We start from the raw sequence: 19,930 nt of genomic DNA, 5'->3' as shown, positions 1-19,930 counted from the left end.
CAGGATGCTGGACCTGCCTGCAAGGAGCAGCTGGTCACTTTTTCCCACTGTAGTATCCATTTCCAAGTCCTGAATAAAGCATCTCATTCCTAGCAAACTTCTTTCTTCTGAGAGTAAGACAAATATCATGTGCAGAACGGGTATCTCATGAGATGCTATCGAGAACTGGTCACCAATTGGAGCTGATTCAATTCCAACACAGTAATTCTTTCACAGGAGCACAGTCCATCCGAGCTGGCAAGCAGGAGCGCTTCAAACAGCCGGCTGGATCATGGTACTGTGGCACAGACTAATGACTTGTTCACAGCACCATCTGTCTCTCTCAGAACTCCTGGCTTGCAAATAGTTGCCAAAGAGGAACCATGACCTCTGTTTAGATCCACTTACTTGATGATGATAGTGATAAAATACTTTCTTGGGGTAGCAAACCTGCCTGTTTGTGAGATTAAAACCTATGCTAACAACTTTGTGTACAGACAGCAAATGCTTCAAACCTGAGCTTTGTGTCAACTGGGTGAGCTGTTTTTTCTCTGCTGTGCGTGGGAGGGAAATGATTCAAGCAAATAATCCTTCAAGCCATGTAACTGTGAGATTGGTTTATTTAGCCGAAAATCTTTGTCTGTCTTCCATGTGTAAAATTTTGATTAGAGAAAGGAACAGCTGCAATTGGGGTAAGACTTTTGCTTTTAGGGGATGAGAAAGGATTAGAAAAGAGTTGAGTAACCGTTCTGTATAGGAAGATGCTGAGCCAAATTTTGACCTCAGTTTACAGCAGTATGTGTGCAAGACCAGTGGTGATGGTGCCCCATAAATACAGAGGGAAGATTTTGGCAAACAGTAAATGTAGGAAGAAAAGGAAATAAATTCTGAAGTTACTTCTTTGTTTTGTGGCTTAGCTTTTGTTCCCTGAAAACTTACACAAATGTATCACAAATAAGAGGAGTGCAGTGGTGGTTTAGTTCTAAGTAACATGTTTTTATCATCAAATCTCCCCAGCTTTCTATACGTGCAGCAGCTTGAGTTCAGCAGAGTCCTGGAGATGTTTCAAGATAGGGGCATTGGCAGAATGGCATATAGGTGGTTGCATAGCACCTTTCCTCATTGCATCAGGCTGAGCAACAAGAGTTTGAGATAACAGTAAACTAGCTGCATTACTTTTTAATCACTGAAAAACCACATCGAGCTCTGGCACCCTATACATGCTCATTCTATCCAACTATTCACAGCACCTTCTTAAAATAGCATGAACATAGTATTATAAAAGAGCAAATACTTGGTTTTGTAAGAGAGTAGTATGTCATTAATTTCCAAAGAACAGGTAGAAAGTCTTGACTGTTGCTTATGATCTGGAGACCTGTGTAGCTCTAGTTCTTCCTTATGACTCATGCAGCATTGCAATTTCAGAAATAGTGATCCTTTGTGAATTTCCTCAGCTTTTCTAAGGTTTAAGGCAGTGATGTTCTGAGAGTGCTTTCATTCTAGCTCGAAGTACTGAGCTCTGGTGCCCTAGGTTCAAGTCCTGATAGGATCAGTTCATTTTTCAGCCTCTGCTTTAGAGCCTGTGGAGTTTCCTTAGAGATCTGACCTTAAGTATGGCAGTCCTTCCTTAGTATTGAAAAGAGATACGCCTACCCAAATTCTGTAAGAAAATAGAGCTGCGTTGTTGTCTGCAGCCAAAAGGAATATATATGTATTTTTAATTTCAGCTCTGGGCAGCATGCAGAGTACTTACGGGCTGATCTCAGAAACACTTGCATTTCCAAATGGCTTTTTTTTTTTTTTTTTTTTTTTTTAACACACGGACCTGATCCTAACATGTCCTTCATGTAGGTGTCTGCTTTATTCAGAGGAAGCAACGGGCATGATAGGGATATGATTTGAAAGGTACAGTCATTTCCTTCATTCTGAGAGAAGAAATGTAACAGGTTGCGTAATGAAGAGTACAATCAGTAAGATGAGGTTCAAAAAGTCCCCATGCCTCAACTTTCCACCCTTCTAATCCTTGTCTCATTGTCATCCTGCCCTAACTATTCCCTTTTGCTAAAAGCATTTCATTCTCACTGTGGCTCCACGGTACACATTACATCACTATAATCAACTCTGAATCTGAGAAAACATAAAAGGACACAAAACACCTTCAAGACTATCTGTGCTTTTTATCTTTGCCCTTTAACTCCTCTTGGGCAGTTATTAACTATAGGGTAAACTTTGAAGATCTGTTTAGTGTTTCCTAAGGCTAAAATCTCAATGGAGAGAAAACTCTAGCTCGAAGAGCTGGCCCTCATAGTGACCCACAGAAGCAGGACTGCTGCAGAAGTCAAGGCTTCTGTTTTAAAGTCCATTGCGTAACATAAGTATTTTTCTCTCCCTCAATGCTGCCTGCTCAGCTGGAGCTGCAGGTAGGTTTGTTTTTGGTTTCATTGTGTGGTTTTTGTTGCTGTATCTAATCAAATGGTACGTAACAACATTGCCATCCATGTTTTGTCCAGCTTCTGTGTGGTGTCTCCTGATTGACCCCCCACATCATCAGTTGTCTTATTTGTCCTTTAAGCAACCAATGTCCAGAACTGTTACCTGAATAACAATTCATATTTTTCTAGTCATTTTCATATTAACTAATTGCAAATTGAAGGTGGAGGTTTCCATATTGCAAGTGTCTGGTGTCACTTCCAGCAGACCCCTGTGTTTCCCATTGTCTCCATTTCATCATCTGTAAAATGGAGATGGCTGGAAGGGTTCATTTAGCTCTCCTGTCTGAAACTGCTTGCATTTTTTTGGTCTTTGATAGTAAAACAGTTGCAATCATGTTCCTTTTCCTGGAATGGAAATATAGGTTTACCTCTGCAGTTCACATGGTAAAAAGGATTATTCAGGTTCACTAATTTAATCTCTAGCACAGCATTTCACAGTATTCCCAAGCTGTTTCCTCATCACAGCAGAGGAGCTCCTAACTTGACTTTCTCAATGTCAGCTGCTGATGCAGACTTATGGGACACAGCAAATGGCAGCCCAGGCATTCCCACAAGAAAAGGAGAGAGGAAACCAGGGAAATCTGTTTGCAGTAGTCTTGACTGTGTCTCATGCAGAAGTATGTAATGCTGAATGTGTGTAAGCATAGGTGCCAGCAATATTCTAGCACTATTTCTCCTAACTATCATGCTGCAGATCCTGTGTATAACATCTGAACAGAGGAGACATCAGTAAATGACAGGGTGTAGATTTTTGCAGAAGAGTAAATGCTCCTCAGATTTCTTGCAGAGAAATAGCAGTATCGTGGTCTCTTTTCCATACCATATGGGTGACAGTCTGCTGTGATATTTCATGCATCCAGGCATACGATTTACTTCAAGCTTTGCAATTTACCAACTTAGGTTATCATCCAATATTGATATGCAGGCCCAGAACACCCTCACCTATTTCTGTAGCCAGCAGGTCCATCACTAGCTGTTCACAGCTCTGATACTGGGACTGGAATGGCTCCATTGCATTAATCTAAAGTGTGGGGGGGGAGTGAAGAGGAATAATGAAATTTTGCAGAAAAGCATACACCAAAACAAAGCAGGGATTGGGAAGCAAAATTGCATACGGTATAAAAGTGCAGAGAAAGATAAGAGCAGCCTAGTGTATTAAATCTTCAAATGGATATTTGCACAACTCACATTGTGCTCAATTCACAATATTCTTACTCTCTTGCAATACCAAGAAAAGCAATTTCAAGTTTGACTGTGTATAATCAACTACCCTTTTGAGTAGCCAACAAAGCTATTGGATTTTCTCTTGATTTAGCACTGTGTTTTTTCTTTCATCATCTGCATTTTCGGGCTCTCACACGTGATAGATACTAAATGGCAAAGAAGTACAAACTGCTCACAAGTTCCTACCTGTTGCTTGTAAATCTGCCATTCTGCCCCTGCTGTAATGTTTTGAAGTCAGTCGTTTCAATAACAGCAAAAAGGTTTAGGCCAGCACCTCTCGAATGTGTATTCCACAAGAAGTTTTCTAGGCAATGCTAAACCACTGCTGCACATCTCTGTGGTGATCTCTGCAGAAGCTGATTTTGTAACGGGCTGTCGAATTTCATAAGCCCTGCTCCTGCGTGAAAGGCAGAGCAATAGGATGGTGGCTGAACCGTGGCCCAATCCTGAAAAATGAGCTGGAACTGCAGCTCTCTTCTCAAGCCAAGGTCTGTAGTTTGGTGAGGGATTTAGTTTTATTTTACAGAAGAATGCCATGCTAAAGACAAAGGTTAGCTAAGTCAGCAGGAAAGAGGGACAGAAGAGGGAACTTTGGCATTGTGTTCTCCTAAGTTGGTGCACAACTGCAGGTATGGCCTTTAACTTCTGTCCATCACAGCCTCCTCTTCTGTGAAGTGGTGACTAACTCAGAAGTGTTTTCTGAAGTTTAAGTTCACTGATCTTCTGTATTTTATCTTGAAATATTTGTATGTGGGTTCTGTCCATAATACTAAACACTGATGGACTCTTTGTTTCTTTCAGAATGCAGCTCTTCAGCACCTGTTTATCCGGAAATCCTTTCGCCCATTCAAATGTCTCCAGTGTGGGAAGGCATTCCGGGAAAAGGACAAACTGGATCAGCACTTGAGGTTTCATGGACGGGAGGGGAACTGCCCTTTGACTTGTGACATCTGCAACAAGGGCTTCATCAACAGTGGTGCTCTTGAGAGCCACATGAAGTTCCACATGGACCAGAAAACATACTCCTGCATTTTCTGTCCTGAGTCCTTTGACCGCTTGGATCTGCTTAAAGATCATGTGGCCATCCACGTTAATGATGGATATTTCACCTGCCCTACCTGCAAAAAGCGCTTTCCAGATTTTATCCAGGTGAGATGCCATCCTGATTTAAAGTCTTTCTCGTTGGGTTTCATGCAAGCCGCTCTGTTTAAGAATTTTTCAGTACTGTTTTTGTATAGTACAGTATGTCTGTGCTGTACATGTCTGTACAAAATAAAGGGGCCCATGTCTTCCAAAATTAGGAAGAGTGACCAAGCATTGCTAGATGTTGTTTTATGCTGTTAAAATGCTTTTTCCACTGAATCATTAGATGTGGTATTTCAGCATGCATTAGAACGCTCTGTACTGCTGAAAATCTCTAAAGGGATAGATAAGGGATAAATCCCTTATCCCCTGAAAATCTCTAAAGAAAGAGGTCTCAACTACCTTTAGTCAGCACAGATCCAGAGCACAAAAAGAATTGTGTTTTGCTGGATGCAACTTAAATACACCTTGTCCTTTTTGTTAAAACTCTGAATCAAAAAATGACAACAACAACAAAACAAAAAACCACATGGTGTTGTGTGTTACAAATATTTTTTCATCCCTTGACTGTTTTTGCCAGGGTAATTTATTTGAAAAACCTTGCAGAAATGCCAGGGCAGATCAGTGCAGTCTGCCTCCTGACTTGCCCCTCAGGCTGGGTAGTTTATTCTTCCCATTCTCTGCATGATGCTTAGGAGAGGTGGTGCTGGAGTAGTGAGTAATGTACATACTTTGAGCATTGTGCAGAGCCATTGGAGAAGACCATCAATAGAATTTAAGTATATTATTTTAATGGTTGGTAAGGAAAAAAAAACCTGAGATGTACTGTGCACACGGTCGTTATACTTCATATGGACAAAGAGGTCCATATGTCTTACTGAGCTGCTTGACTTAAATTGAAATGTAGAAATCTAGTTTATGTCAAGTAATAGGAACTGATAAAATGTTCAATAGGCTAGAGATGAAAGGATGGGGAAAAGTGGTTTACTAATATAATTCCATCACTGCAAAGAAACTTCATCTTCTGTAAATGTTGAACAAGGAAAAATGTTGATGATTCAGAAATGCTTTTCTGCAGCCTAATTCGCCTTAAACTTTCCTGTGAAATTGACCAAATCAGAAGGTTGCACAGCTTTTTCCAGTTATTTGGCCTTGTTTTGAAACTTAAAGATGAATTTTTCATTTGGTGTTACATGAATAATTAAGTCTAGTCACCATAGATCACCGCCTACTTCTTAAATGCTTCTCTGAGCAGCAGAGTTGTTCCTTGCACGATCAGCATTAAAAGATAATAAAGATTTCATTGGAAATCCAATTCTTGAATAGTGCTTGGATTTCATATGTCAAACCTCATTAGTTATTTTATTGAAGAAGAAAAAAAAACTGGATGCTTCAAGAGGTCAAGAGTAGTCCCAAAGTATGCAAAAGTAATTGCCATTCAGGAATCCTTTACAAATGCTTTTCTCTTGGTTTGCTTTTTTGCCAATTGTAATTGACAGCTCATTCTTCCTGACTGAAAGGAATTAGTCTCTGCACTTGGATTTCTTACAAATGAAGTAAAGATAATGAACCTTATATGAACATGTTAACTCAAGGATGATTCAGTACAACCAGTACATCATGGACTTTTGCTGCCCATTGAGTACTCAACTGTGCAATAGCTGATGCCTTCAAGAATCAGTCCTGAGGAAATTAAATAGTCTATCCAGATGCATAAGAGATGTCATGGCTTTATAGAAAGTATCACCAAGATATCAGCTGCTCTGATCAACTTCAACGTCTTTTAAAGCCAGAGCAGATTAGAGAACTCTTAGAATCCTTTTTTCTTTTTTCTGTAAGGATGTCTGAGACTGTTACCTGTTACCACACACACTTGCATTTTTTTTATTTTTATTTTTTGAATAAATTTCATTATTCTATGATCTGCAATTCTAGGTCAAGAAACACGTACGCAGTTTCCATTCAGAAAAGATTTATCAGTGCACAGAATGTGACAAGGCTTTCTGCCGTCCCGACAAGCTGCGCCTCCATATGTTGCGACACTCAGACCGCAAAGACTTCCTGTGCTCCACGTGTGGCAAGCAGTTCAAGGTGAGATGACTCTTGACTGGATCATTCCTGATATGGGTGCAGAATGACATTCTTTGCCCCCCTTTCAAAGATAAGGTCATTCTCTCAGAAGTGGAAGAAACCCATGTGTAAACATGCTAGACTTTCCTGCAAGGTGCACTGCTTTGTGTAGTGGGAGATTAACAACATACCTTTCTGATAGAAAAGGGGCAAGATCCAGCCCAGCATGCTCTGCCCTAATAGGGTGGCTCATGTATCAGATCTTATTTCTAATAAGTTAATTTAATAGCAAAGGCAGTTTCATCTTCTCATTAAGAACTGGCTCATTACACAGCTCAATTGCCAAGTGCTTGTGTTGTATTACTTCTATCAAGTTAGCTAAGAAAACTTACTGATATCAACGGATTAATAATATTCATGGCTGAGGTGTCTGTGTCCATGGAATGCATCTTGCCAGCACATAACATCTTTCCAGATCTCTCCAGAACAGACGGAGCAGGCTGAGCCACCTAAACCGTGGTAGCAGCAGCCTCTTCTTGCTAACTTAGTTTCCCATGAGGTACTAAGGGACTTCTGGTGAAGAAGAAGCTGTGGACACAGCATGTGTCCAGAGAGGCAGGGTAACATCTGGACAGGCTCAGTACCATTGTGGGGCATGAGGCCATCCATCATCAGAGAGCATTAAGCAATGCAAGTTTCTAGGCATACAGAATTACACCTAGAATATAATATTTTAGATTAATTCAGAGAAAAGCCAAAGTGGAGGGGTTCATTCTTACTGTAGCTGCTAAGTTAGCATTAGCTTGGCTTCTGCTTTTGTGGCTGAGCAACCTCAGCTTCTTTTCAGTGATAAACGTAAGCCCCAAAGGGTTCCTGCTGTGCTGTCCAGCTCATGCAGCTCTATCAGCAGCCCTGGAGAGGAGAAGCCAAAGAGAGGTCTGAACAGCTTACATCCTAACTCCTGCTTGTAGCAGTAAGCAGTGCTGTTACTACTGTTATTTATTCCCTGTGATTGGTCTTCCCTTAGAGGAAAGACAAACTGCGAGAGCACATGCAGAGGATGCACAACCCAGAAAGGGAGGCCAAGAAAGCTGACCGAATCAGCCGCTCCAAAACTTTCAAGCCTCGCATAGCTTCCACTGACTATGAAAGCTTCATGTTCAAGTGCCGACTGTGTATGATGGGTTTCCGCCGGAGGGGAATGTTGGTGAGTGTCCATGTGCTCTAGCTTCTCTCACAAATTCTGTACTCACATCTGAATAGTTGAGGAATAAAGGTGTAATTCCAATGGCTGGGACATGAGGATGCTGTGAAATGGGGATAATTCTGTAGCTGGTTTGGGATTCTGCATCTTCTTTAAACCTGTACATCTTCCCTCCTCAGCAAATGCGTGCATTTGTGTATTTCATTGCCTGTCTTGTATGTCAGCTTGTCACCACCATATCTCAGCACTGTGTAATGTTGATTGATTTGTAATGCATTTAACAGAATATGTGATTAATGTATTGCATAGCTCAGCCTTAACTGCCTCTCAGCTTTCACGATGGTCTTCCCTGTCCTTTCCTCCTTCTCGAGTGGGGCCTCTGCTGGCCAAGCCCTGCAATCGCCACTGTGGCAGGATGTTTGCAATAAGATGTCTTGCTGCATATTTTATGAGGGTTGTAATATCTCCTAGCAGAGGTCCTTTGCATTACCTTGTTCTCAGCTACGTGAGGTTTCTGACAAGTTACTTTACCCCTTACCATCTTAGTTTGAGAGAGACTGTAAATGAGATCTAGCAAGGCCATGTTTACCTTCAGTAGCTGATTGTGAATGCACAATAACCCTTGCAACAGAAAATGCTTCTGGTGCTGCTGGCTAACATCGCTACAGTTTTGGTTTGGCAGTTATCCATGTCTAGGAGAAGGAGCAATTGTTTAGCTTCCAGATGTAATATGCTCTCTTGTTCTTTTGTTTCTTTCTCCTAAGGTGAATCATTTATCAAAGAGACATCCAGACATGAAAATAGAAGAGGTGCCAGAGCTCACGTTGCCCATCATCAAACCCAACAGAGATTATTTCTGTCAGTACTGTGATAAGGTATGTAAGGAAGTCAGCCCTCAGAGGGTAGCTCAGTTCTAGACCCCTATGCAGGCAATTTATCTCTGCATAGCAACATCTGGCAGGGTTTGCAGCTCTTCTGAAGAGCTTGCAAACAACTTTCCTGCAAGCACTGTCCAAAAGAAATTGAGATGAAATGCACTTAGGCCAAGACATCTGAATACTAATAGAAAATTGCTGTCCTCCTGTGGTTGCTGTGTTTGGAGTAAGTAAAATGTAAACACTCTGAGCCAGCAAGCAGTGACCTGCCCTTAGTCTTGTATCACTTTTTGCAACACAGGACTAAGTATCCTACCTAGCTATAATTCCTGAGCACTGTTGTGTTTTGTTTTGTTTTGTTTTGTTTTCTGGTTTCTATATCACTTCTAAAAATGAGTCTGTAACTCCTTTTTATTTTAAGCAGCTTACTCAGTCACATGCCAGTAATTCCCAGTGTTCAGAAGAGCCTGAAGCTTCTTCTGCACTTTGGTTTCTGTTCTTACTCTCTGGCCTTTTGCTTTTTATGTATGTGGGCCTTTATTTACCAGGAGATATATTTTGACTGACTGTTCTTATCCTTAATACATGCTTCAGTGATGACTCCTTCCTTTTGTTCAAAGGGGAATAAAAAGATAGTTTTTAAATAATGCTATAGCATGTTATTTGGTTTGTGGCAAAGAACTTGTTATAAAAAAATATTTCAATTACTGAATGCTATTAAAGCAATTTAATGCTTCATGCAAGAGTGGATGCATCACCCTTCATGACAAATTACAACTTTTACCAGTGGCTTCCCTGACATTTGCACTTCAAGAATGAACTAAAAAGGTCTTCCTTTCACTTCCTGTCCTGCTGTGATGCTTTGTTCTGGCATACAGCATGTTCTCAAATAGCTTCTGCGTCCTACACAAGTAGTTGCTTTTATAGGCTGATTAAACACTAAAATGTGTATGTCTATCCATGCGTGATGTTGTAATTATTTGGGGTTTCAACTAAGCATACTGTCTAAAGCAACATGCAAACCTTCCAGGTGAAGACAGCTGGTATCTGTTTTCTGTGCTGACCTTGGGCTTACACCATTTCCATTCCAAACTTTCACCCTGCAGGTGTACAAAAGTGCTAGCAAACGCAAAGCACATATCCTGAAGAACCATCCTGGTGCTGAGCTACCTCCAAGCATCCGGAAGCTGCGCCCTGCAGGTCCAGGAGAGCCAGATCCCATGCTGAGCACCCACACTCAGCTGACAGGCACTATAGCCACCCCTCCGGTCTGCTGTCCTCATTGTTCCAAACAGTACAGCAGTAAGGTACGGGGGTCATCTCCTAGCCTCGAAGCACAGCCTCTCCCTGGCGATGCTCTTTCACCTTGGTCTTTGTAATCTGTCAGTCTGCAAGCAAAGCTCTTTTATTCTGAGCCACAGTGCTGGTTTCATGCTGTGTATTGACAATGCAGGCGCAGCCTGCTAGCTTTATGGCAAAAAGGTTCCATAAATAGAGGACATGAGCTTGAAAGAAGAAATGTAAATGCTGCCAGTATGTGGTCACGAACAGAAAAGCTCGGAAACTACTCACTTGTTAGTTGCAAGGGAGAAGGGTAAGGAAACAAAATGGGGGGGAGGGAGGGGAAGTGACCCCAAAATATTTAGCTATGTTGGGGTTAAAAAAAGCCCATAGGTTCTTTTGAGGCAGTGTTTCAGTATCAGATAGCTCTAATCAACAGAAGTTTTGTAATCTTTGTTTCCTTTTTCCTGACCAGAAAATTGTGTAGCATGAATCTTCCTGCTGTTTTACTGAGGGAAACCTAAAACCTGCAGTCCATGTGGCTGTTAGATTTCAGTTGACCCGAAGCTGAGAGGCCAACCACCTTTCTAATGCTCTTTTGCATCTCTGTAGACGAAGATGGTACAGCACATTCGCAAGAAGCACCCGGAGTTTGCTCAGCTCCCTAACACAATACATGCCCCGCTGGCGACAGCTGTCATCAGCTCCACTCCTGCCGTTCTAACCACTGACAGCACTACCGGAGAGACTGTTGTGGTAAGGATTGAAGATGTTAAATCAGGCCAATGGAGGGAAACAAATGGGACAGAAGCCCTCTGGTTGTAGTCTTAGTGTTCTTGGCAGACATCATTTAAAAACATGTGTTAGGACACTACTTGAGGTCACTTCTGTTCTTGAATCTGTGCTGTATTTTTGCTCATCTGGGAATTATATAATTCTTTTTAGAGCTCTAGGGATTTGCATTTTTTCCTACTCCATTCCCTTCAGAAATGTGCTACTGACTCCACGTAATACTTTTACATATGCCCAGTTAACTCAGGAATCCACATCTCATGGATTTTCACTGAGGCTGTTCTCCTCAGGTGCTGATGATCACAAGGACATGTTAAACAATGATAGACAGAGAACTGGATCAAACTCCATTCAGAGGAGTCAAAATTCTGCTGTAATCCTCTGAGCAGTGCAGTACTGAGTGTTGTAAACCTCCAGTGGTTGATTTCTCCACTGCTAATGCATCAACTGCTACAGAAGTGAAAGTAGAGAATAGAAAATCAGTCTTGTATCCTTTAATGATGCTGGGATGCTGCAAAGTTTTTAAGAGCCCTATTAGCAACAATTTAAAACTCCTATTTAAAGATTGAAATTGGATAAGAGACTGTTTGGCTTGATAGTGGGCAGACTCACCCATTAAATATTACTGCAAATTTTAGAAATACAGTTGTCAAGAAAAGTATCACCCTGGCAGGTGAGAGGGAAACGTGGAGCATGTCTGAGGAAGCAGTACTGTATTTGGTAACAAAAATCCTGCACTAAGAGTTGTCTCTTAGTTACCCAGACAAAAAATGTTAAGTCAGAATATTTTTTTTAATTATTATAGTATGTTAAGTTTACCCTGGATGATCCTGAGTAGCATTTAGAGAGTAGAGCAAAACTAGCAGATGATCCCTGGTATAAATGTTATATTCAGTGCAGTGAAAGAATTACAGCCCTGCAGAGGTATTCAGTCCAGAAGACAATATGAGATGATATTCTTTCAATCTTTCTACCTGTGCAGACAACAGATTTACTGACGCAAGCGATGACGGAGCTGTCCCAGACCCTCACAACAGACTATCGAACTCCCCAGGGAGATTACCAGCGGATCCAGTACATCCCTGTGTCTCAGTCCACGACAGGCTTGCAACAGCCTCAGCATATCCAGCTGCAGGTTGTTCAAGTGGCCCAGGTGAGTAACCAGCTGCGGCACTTGATCTGCTTTTTGACCTTCTCATACCAAGCTTGTGCTTTTTGGGGGCTGTATTGCTGGGAGGTTTGTTAAGGCGTAGTTACTTAAAAAAATAAAATAAAGTGGTGTAGACAAATTGCTTGGTGGTGGATAGAGGTCCTATCATAAGCATTGTGTACTGGGCATAAATGTTCCTATCAGTCTTGGTCACTTTGATGAAGACTTTATCAACAGAGTCCTAATTTAGTTCTATCTGGGCAACTTCACTTGAGTCTTCTCTAGGCTGGCTTTCCAGCAACTGAAAACTGGGTCAGTGGGTGACCTGCTTCTGTGGTTGTGAGGACTAATTTGTACTTCCTTTTCTCAGTGAGCCAGAGCCAAAATTTAGAAGTACAGAAAGCAGTTGCTTTTTCATTCGTATTATCTATTAGAATATTCATTCTCTGTGATGCCCAACAGCCTCCTAAAAATAAAAACAGAGTGTAGCTAGGAAAAGTGAGCTGAGGAAAATTTATATTCAGGCAACTATAAGAAATCACCACAGTATTCAAATCCAGTAGGTACTGGATGAAGCTGAAACTACCATGTCTTTGTATTTGAATCTGAAATTCAGTGTTCTCTGACATAGTTATTACCAATTTAATTATGAATTTGGTTGATAAAGGCCTAAACTATGGCCCCAGTTAACATAGACCATGGCTGTTTTGACAACATAAGAGCACAAATACAATACAGGAGCACAAATTCCTGCAGCTGATACTAGATTTATCAAGATCTGAGACTTGTAATTAAATTAATTATTATTAACAGGTGTTGCTCCAAAAAGCTTTTAATTAGTAAGACTAAGCACTTTGTCCTGAGGCACAGCTATGTCAAACTACAGTACAAGACATGCAGTTCTTGAGTATGCGCGTACTATATGGACAGATACTTACAAAGAGGGATGGTCCCGTGGTTGTGATACTAATCCAGTTTTTCAGACCCTTTGGCTCACATCTAGCCTCTGCTACAGACGACTTGCAAGCCCTTTCTGTTGATACCACCAGGATGTGACCACCTCAGTGCAACTGCATCTGTTAAGTGTGTTTTTCTGTCTCACAGGAGTGCAATAAATACTTTATTGCTCCAGATCTTGTCACAGAAGTTTATATGGCTGCTTCTGCAAAGAATGCAAAATACACACCTCTGCTTTGATTTTCGGTCTAGGCTACCTCACCTCACCAGTCCCAGCACTCCACAGTAGATGTTGGGCAGCTTCATGACCCCCAGACGTACACGCAGCATGCCATCCAGGTGCAGCACATCCAGGTCACAGAGCCATCATCAGCAACTCAGCCATCGTCGCAGGTATTTCACTCTTCTCTGTGCAGCTGGTGTATTATATACTGTGATGCAGGACAGAGTCTTTTGTATGTCAATTAAAGGACCACACATGAAATGAGTGCCACTTGAGCATCTTTGAGATCATCAGGTGGTTCCCAAATGTTCATAGGGCTATTTGTTATGTTTTTAGAGCGTATACGTGGTAGAGATAAACGGCTAGAAATGGACAAGTTTACAGTTATTTGTGGTTGAATAAAGTTAGCCAATTGGAAGATGTAAATGAAAAGTGGTGTTCTTCTAATATTTGAATATATTGGTATTGAATATCTTCTGGGATAGTTTAAAGCCTCTGGCTTCCATCCTCTATCAGACTTGCTACTGCAGAATCACAGAATATCCTGAGTTGGAAGTGACCCACAAGAATCACTGAATCCAACTCATGGCTCCATGCAGGGCTACCTAGAAATTAAAGCATATGTATGACAGCATTGCCAAAATGCTTCTTGAGCTGCAGCGGGCTTGGTGCTGAGACCACTTCCAGGGGAGCCTGTCCCAGTGCCTGACCACCCTCAGTGAAGAACTCTTCCCCAGTATTCTATCTGAACCCCCCTGATGCAGCTTTGTGCCATTCCCTTGGGTCCCATGTATCCTTTGGCAAGCCATGTCTCTCTTTTCTGATCTTACCGACCACAGAGAGACACAAGCCTGGGGGAAGGGAGGAGAACTTTGCAGTTCTTGTACTCAATATGCTATAGAAACTCCCACACCTCTTTTCCCTTGACGAGGAGGCTGTGCTTATAACAGTGCAGAAGCATACAACCCTTCAGCATGCTGGAGAACACTTACTTTTTTTTTTTTTTTTTTTTAGGTTGGGGGCCAACCTTTGAGTCCCTCCTCACAACAATCTCAGCAGGAACTCAGCCCCTCGCAGATGCAGACAGCTACATCTACACAAAACCAATCCCTCCAGCAGCAGCAAGGGTCTTCAGTCCAGCACACATATCTTCCCAGCACATGGAACTCATTTCGGAGCTACTGTAAGTGTCAGCAGTAACTGGAAGTTTGGCTAGTGTGTAGAACTGCTATGTTCTCCATTTTACCAGCCAACAAATGGGAGAGAATATCTTCCAAATGGGAGAGCATGTCTTTGTAGATCTTTATGAATATTAAACAATTTTAGAAAATGAAAATTGTTGTATTAGCTTTTTTTTTATACATACTGTACATCTATAATTACTTGATATGTAGTCTGGACAGGCAGACTGGGCACCTTTAATTCAAGGATCCTGCACTCAGCAGGAATCCATATAGTGAATAGCAGCTTGTTCAAATTTGGATGGATGCTTCAAAGAGTCATACAGGAGATGAGGGTGACATGAAATGACTTCATGTCCATAAAGCTCTGGATGATAATTCTGTAATTTCTTGGGGGTAGAACAAGCTGTTAGTTATATGCATGAAGAGAATCCGCAGCCAATGTTATCTGGTATAATTCTCTTGAGTAGAAATTCAGGTTGCAAAAAGCCTTTTAAAACTCCACAGGCCTCAACAACTACTCTTGTTATTGATGCAAGACTTGATTATCTTTCAAGGTGATCTTTGAGTTTGATTGAATATTTTGATTCTCCGATTTCAATTTTCAGCATCTGAGATTCAGATGATGACCATTCCTCAAGGCCAGTATGTGATCACAGAGACAGCTGTAGGTACACCTGTCACCACTGTCAACACAGGGCAAGTGAAAGCAGTTACTCAGGTAAGGAAAAGAATCATGGCCTTTTCTTTTTGTCTAGAATAATGTATCGAGCTTTTAAAGCCTTTAGATTGAAGGTTAAAGGAATTCTAAAATGATGACAGGGCCACAGAGAGCAATGGTGCATCTAGAGAGTTCTGTACTGTATTGTCTGAAAGGACTTTGGCTTTCTGTAATGATTGTAGTGAGTTCTACACGTATGCTGGGTGGAATCTCTAGGCAAAACAGCTAAGAAATGCTGTGTCATAGGCTAAGGAGAAAACTGCTACTGGTAAAATCTAGTAATGTTGTCGACTTTGAGGTTACAAAAGGCAAGACATAATCTCATATGTGTAAGGGAATCATTTTTTTTTTTCTGAGGTAGCATCATATTCCTTCATGTGTCAAGAACAGTTTTCTGCACCTAGCCATTTGCAAGGCCCATGCCTGTCAGACCCTTGTATGACTCCTTGGGGTTTAAAGTGTTCACTTACTCACATTTGTAGGAGAAGGTATGATTCAGTGGCAGTAAAAATATTTACAGCTAAGCTGTATCCATGAGGCCAAGTTTCAGAAGCATTTCTGAGAATTACTATCTCACCTAGGAAGCAATCCAGCATAAGGAAGTGTGGTAGTTTTACTACACTGATATTGGACACTGGAAATGAAACTTCTGCTAGAACATATGGAAAATAGAAGAAACTTTCAGAATAGTTGTATTGTAAATTGCTATTTTAATTTCTAATGGTGGATTAACTGTATAAATAGTTTAACTGTTCATAACTAACCCAAATTTCAAAGTAGTCCAATGTACTTTAAAGCAGGGGTCTAATTTGTGTTACCTTGGTCTCAGAAATAACTTAAAAGCATTACATTCTCAACTTCAAAATTCCTTGTTCATACCAAAATGTCTTTCAGCACAGCAGCAGGAAAGTAGAAGATAATTACAACAGAAAAGATATAGAAGATGAAACAATTACTTATTTTTTATATTCTTCATGCAGACTCACTATGTGATATCTGAAGGTCAACCTGATTTGGATGTCAAACAAAACTCTTCGCTCTCCAGTGAGGTACAGGTTGGTGTTTCCCAGCCGCCAGCCCATGCTGATACGTTGGAATCTCAAACGAGTAATCAGCAGCAAACAACCCAGTACATAATCACTACAACCACCAATGGGAATGGGGGCAGTGAAGTGCACATCACTAAACCAAGAACTTTCTCAGCAGAACATGAATGAAGAAGCCTTGCAGTGTCATTTGCTTGTACTTTTCACCTCTCCCAGAAGCCCAAATGTATGGGTGTCCTGGAGCTCGATACGTTTTAAAGTATATGCTCACTTAACTTCAACTAAAATATTGGAGCTCTTCTTAATGCTTTAAGAGGGTTGAAGTCCTCAGTGACCATGAAGAAGTACCCTCAAAATCCTTCTGGGATAATATTTTATGCAGCTTTTAACAAAAAGGACAAAAGGAGAAATGAAACCTGCTTGCCCTGGACTTTTTTGGCATGTCTGCTGACCCTTGTTTCTTCCTTCATGGAAGTGTCTCTGGTAAACAACTCTTATTTCAATTGGAAGGGAAAAGCTTGCCCAAGTGAAGGCTAATTGGCAGATTATGATGTATGTATATTTTTAATAGGAGCCGTTAAACAGGAGGACATCATGTAAATTGCCAGAGTATGGCAGAACCGCTTCTTCTGTCTTTGTTTCAACAGCCAAGTTGAAAGGGAATATATGCTTGAGAGCAGACTGCCTGAAGAAAAAGGGCAGCAGCAAAGCAGTGACTGTGTATGTGTGTGGGGATGGATATAGCAATGAAGCTGTGAAGACGTGCAGAAGCAGTCCATTAAATTATTATTTTTCCAACCCCTCAAACTGTTTACATGCTGTCTCCCCTGCCCTACTTTACCAAGCAGTTCCAGAAGAAGGAAAAGTGCAGTCTTAACCCCATGTTTGGAACAAACTGATCAAAACCCTAGTAGCACATAATGGTAATACAGAGCCACTGTAATCTCTTTTCCCCTCCAGAGTTTGCAGGGAAAATTGCCTTTTTGCCTGTAAACAAAAAAGTTTCACCTTAGCTTGCATTGCAGCTTCTGCTGTGACCTCTAGCGACAGTTGTGCCAGGAGAAGCAGGTACAGGAGTACACCTCTGAAGATGCAGGGTAGTTATCTCTGTTGCCATCTCAAAGTGGATGTATTTTTCTCTTGAAGACTGAATGGAGAGTTGGTTATGCTGATTTTCCAAACACCTTGTTAACAATGCACTGTAATTCCTTTGGACAGTTTCATAAAATGACCAGCCTTGGACTCAGGAAACACGTACAAGAAAAACACCAATGGACCACTATTTATGGGACACAGAAAGCCATCTGCGAGTTGCCTGCTTTGGTAGACCTGGTCTACGTACAGAACTCACGTTATTCTTAGGGACCAGGAGAAAGAAAAAGTTTTATCTTTTAAGGCAGTGTATTTTTTTCTTACATAATTCCCCTTCACGGGTCTTGTTGGTTGGTTATTTAATGCATTCTGGTATTTGCAAGAATATGACTACATCTCCATTTACTGTTGATGGGATATACTGTTTGTGTCTAAACCTCCATTCACTCTGCTTGAAGCCTCATCCCAGAATGTCAGTGTACCATAGGATACATTTATTTATAAAACAAAAGCAAAGAAGTTTTGTCTTAATGGCCCTTGAGAAAGGACAGAACTAAGAGAGGATTTTTTTTTTTCTAATTTCTTCTTATATTGCATTGAGCACGAATCTGGAACTTTTGTGTTTGTACTCCCACAGAATGAGATGAGGATTAACGATGTGAGTAGGTGTTACACATGTTTACAGGTTGTGGTGTCAGGCCTTATGGAGTTAAAGCTCTTAGACATGAGAGAACTTAACACTCAGACTGAAAAAGTGGATGTCTTGTTACTTGCTGGCAAAGCCTTGTAGCATGTATTGCTTCAGTAAATAACATTTTAAATATGGTATGGAAATAGTGACTGTGCATGATGAGATAAGTCCTGTTTAAAATATTGGACAGCTCAGAACTGTTTTGAGGTAGCTTGAAGTGAGTTGCCAAAACATAGATTAATTTGTGCCTGATATTTTGCTTCTCTTTCTGCAACCACTGTACTGGGGCATTAATAATTGGGGCATTAACATGATTGGTAAAATTTAATGAAGACCTGAGCTCCCATTTAGTGTAGTGCAGCGATGAGTCCTTCAGTTCAATGGATTTGGGAGGTCATCTACTTTAGCAATGCAGCCAAGCAACTGCAGTTGTCCTTGCTTCATCTGAAGTCATGTTGCTGAGCACTTTTGAGTAACAGGCCATTACGATGTTCATCTGGGTGAGCAGAAAGGAGCTCTTGGTTTGGGCTTTGCCTTGTGGCATCTTTTTCAAGAAAAGGGTCTGTTTTCAGACTGCTAGATTAATAACACGAATCAAATGTGGTACGAGTAATAGGAAAATAGGAAACTTGGAAATGGGATATTGCAAATGCACTGTTCTACAGGAGCATTTTTTAAGTCTTAAAAGCTCTATAGTCTTTAGAGATGATCAAACTTTGTCTTTAACAATATTGCAAATGTGGGATTAAACAAACAAACAACAAAATTTTGTTACATTCAACTTTGTTAGAAAGGATCACAGAATGAGGTTGCTTGTTCTTGTACCAGTTATTTAAAGCTGAAAACTACAGGGTATTCCAGAAAACAATTGTAAAACAGCATCTTTGAACTCAAATGTTCCTTATCAAAGTTTCTGCTCTGTCCCATAGTAATAGTAGTATACTTATCCATCAGCTTGACACCAGCATTAAGTGATTCACTGTGTCTTAAGTCAAACTGATGCCTCATTGGGGGAGAAGCGTCCCTGGAAATCAAGCATTGTGAATTTTCATTCCAAAGTAATAAAATATAGTGATTACCCAGACTGGGGGAGAGAGCAGAACAGCCCCACAGCACAGCTGTGCTACTGGGACTGCTTTTAAAAAGAAGACAAAAACAAAACACAACAAAAATAGCCAAGATTTCTTTTTTTTTTTTTTTTTTTTTTTTTTTTTTTTTTTTCCAGTTTCTGCAGTGCAGAAGGCATAGGACTTACTATATTTTATTATTATTTTTTAACCAGAACCACCCCAAACATTTGTCTCTTAAAATGATGTCCTGCTGGAGCTTAATGCTGCAGTACTCTGCTACCTGCACAGGGCATGTTTTGCTCAAAGATGGGAATTGCCATGGGGCCTTCTGGGGCCTCAGGCTTTTCTGTGTAGGTGTTCTGGGTCAGTTTCTCAACCCTCACCCCATTAAAAATTAAAATTAAAAAAAAAAAAAAATACACCTCTCAGACTGCTGGGACACTTGGGACGAAACATGGTTGTTTCCATGGGATGCTGCAGTGGCTGTCCCACATCGCTCTGCCCGCTGTTATTTAAATGTGTATGTTTATTGTACATTCAGTGACTGTTCTAGTGTTAATAGTCTTGTGCTACCTGGCAGGTGTAAAAACGAAATTAATAAATTCCTTTTTTTTTTTTTTTCTAAATACTGAGCAGTGTGATCTGTGCGAGCCTCCCCTGGGTGAAGAAAGGGACTTTATTATTGATTGATCCAAAACCGGGCTTTATTTATTTATGCATGTATTTATGTATTTATTTATCAGTTCCGGTTTCAACCGCCTTTTGCCACCCCGAGCCCTGCCTTTTCCGGGCCCCAACA

General features: G+C 40.9%; 1 protein-coding gene across 5 annotated transcripts in view; it reads left to right on the top strand.

The window, feature by feature from the left end:
* The window catches only part of PRDM10 (PR/SET domain 10), a 46,148-nt gene extending 26,257 nt beyond the window's left edge, over positions 1–19,891 (top strand). For all 5 annotated transcript variants that reach the window (XM_082777898.1, XM_082777896.1, XM_082777900.1 and 2 more), the window contains 11 exons: positions 4,497–4,844; positions 6,714–6,869; positions 7,876–8,055; positions 8,817–8,927; positions 10,034–10,234; positions 10,821–10,964; positions 11,983–12,153; positions 13,360–13,500; positions 14,345–14,513; positions 15,120–15,232; positions 16,213–19,891. In XM_082777898.1, the coding sequence (XP_082634024.1) occupies positions 4,497–4,844; positions 6,714–6,869; positions 7,876–8,055; positions 8,817–8,927; positions 10,034–10,234; positions 10,821–10,964; positions 11,983–12,153; positions 13,360–13,500; positions 14,345–14,513; positions 15,120–15,232; positions 16,213–16,449 (1,971 nt within the window). In that variant the 3' untranslated portion in view covers positions 16,450–19,891. The remainder of the gene's footprint in view (positions 1–4,496; positions 4,845–6,713; positions 6,870–7,875; positions 8,056–8,816; positions 8,928–10,033; positions 10,235–10,820; positions 10,965–11,982; positions 12,154–13,359; positions 13,501–14,344; positions 14,514–15,119; positions 15,233–16,212) is intronic.
* The last annotated feature ends 39 nt before the right edge of the window (positions 19,892–19,930 follow it).

This window comes from Aythya marila (genome assembly GCF_965140915.1).
Source record: "Aythya marila genome assembly, chromosome: 23".
In the NCBI taxonomy this organism is placed as follows: domain Eukaryota; kingdom Metazoa; phylum Chordata; class Aves; order Anseriformes; family Anatidae; genus Aythya; species Aythya marila.
The sequence above is the reverse complement of the archived record's forward strand: the minus strand, read 5'-3'. Positions and strand labels throughout refer to the sequence as shown.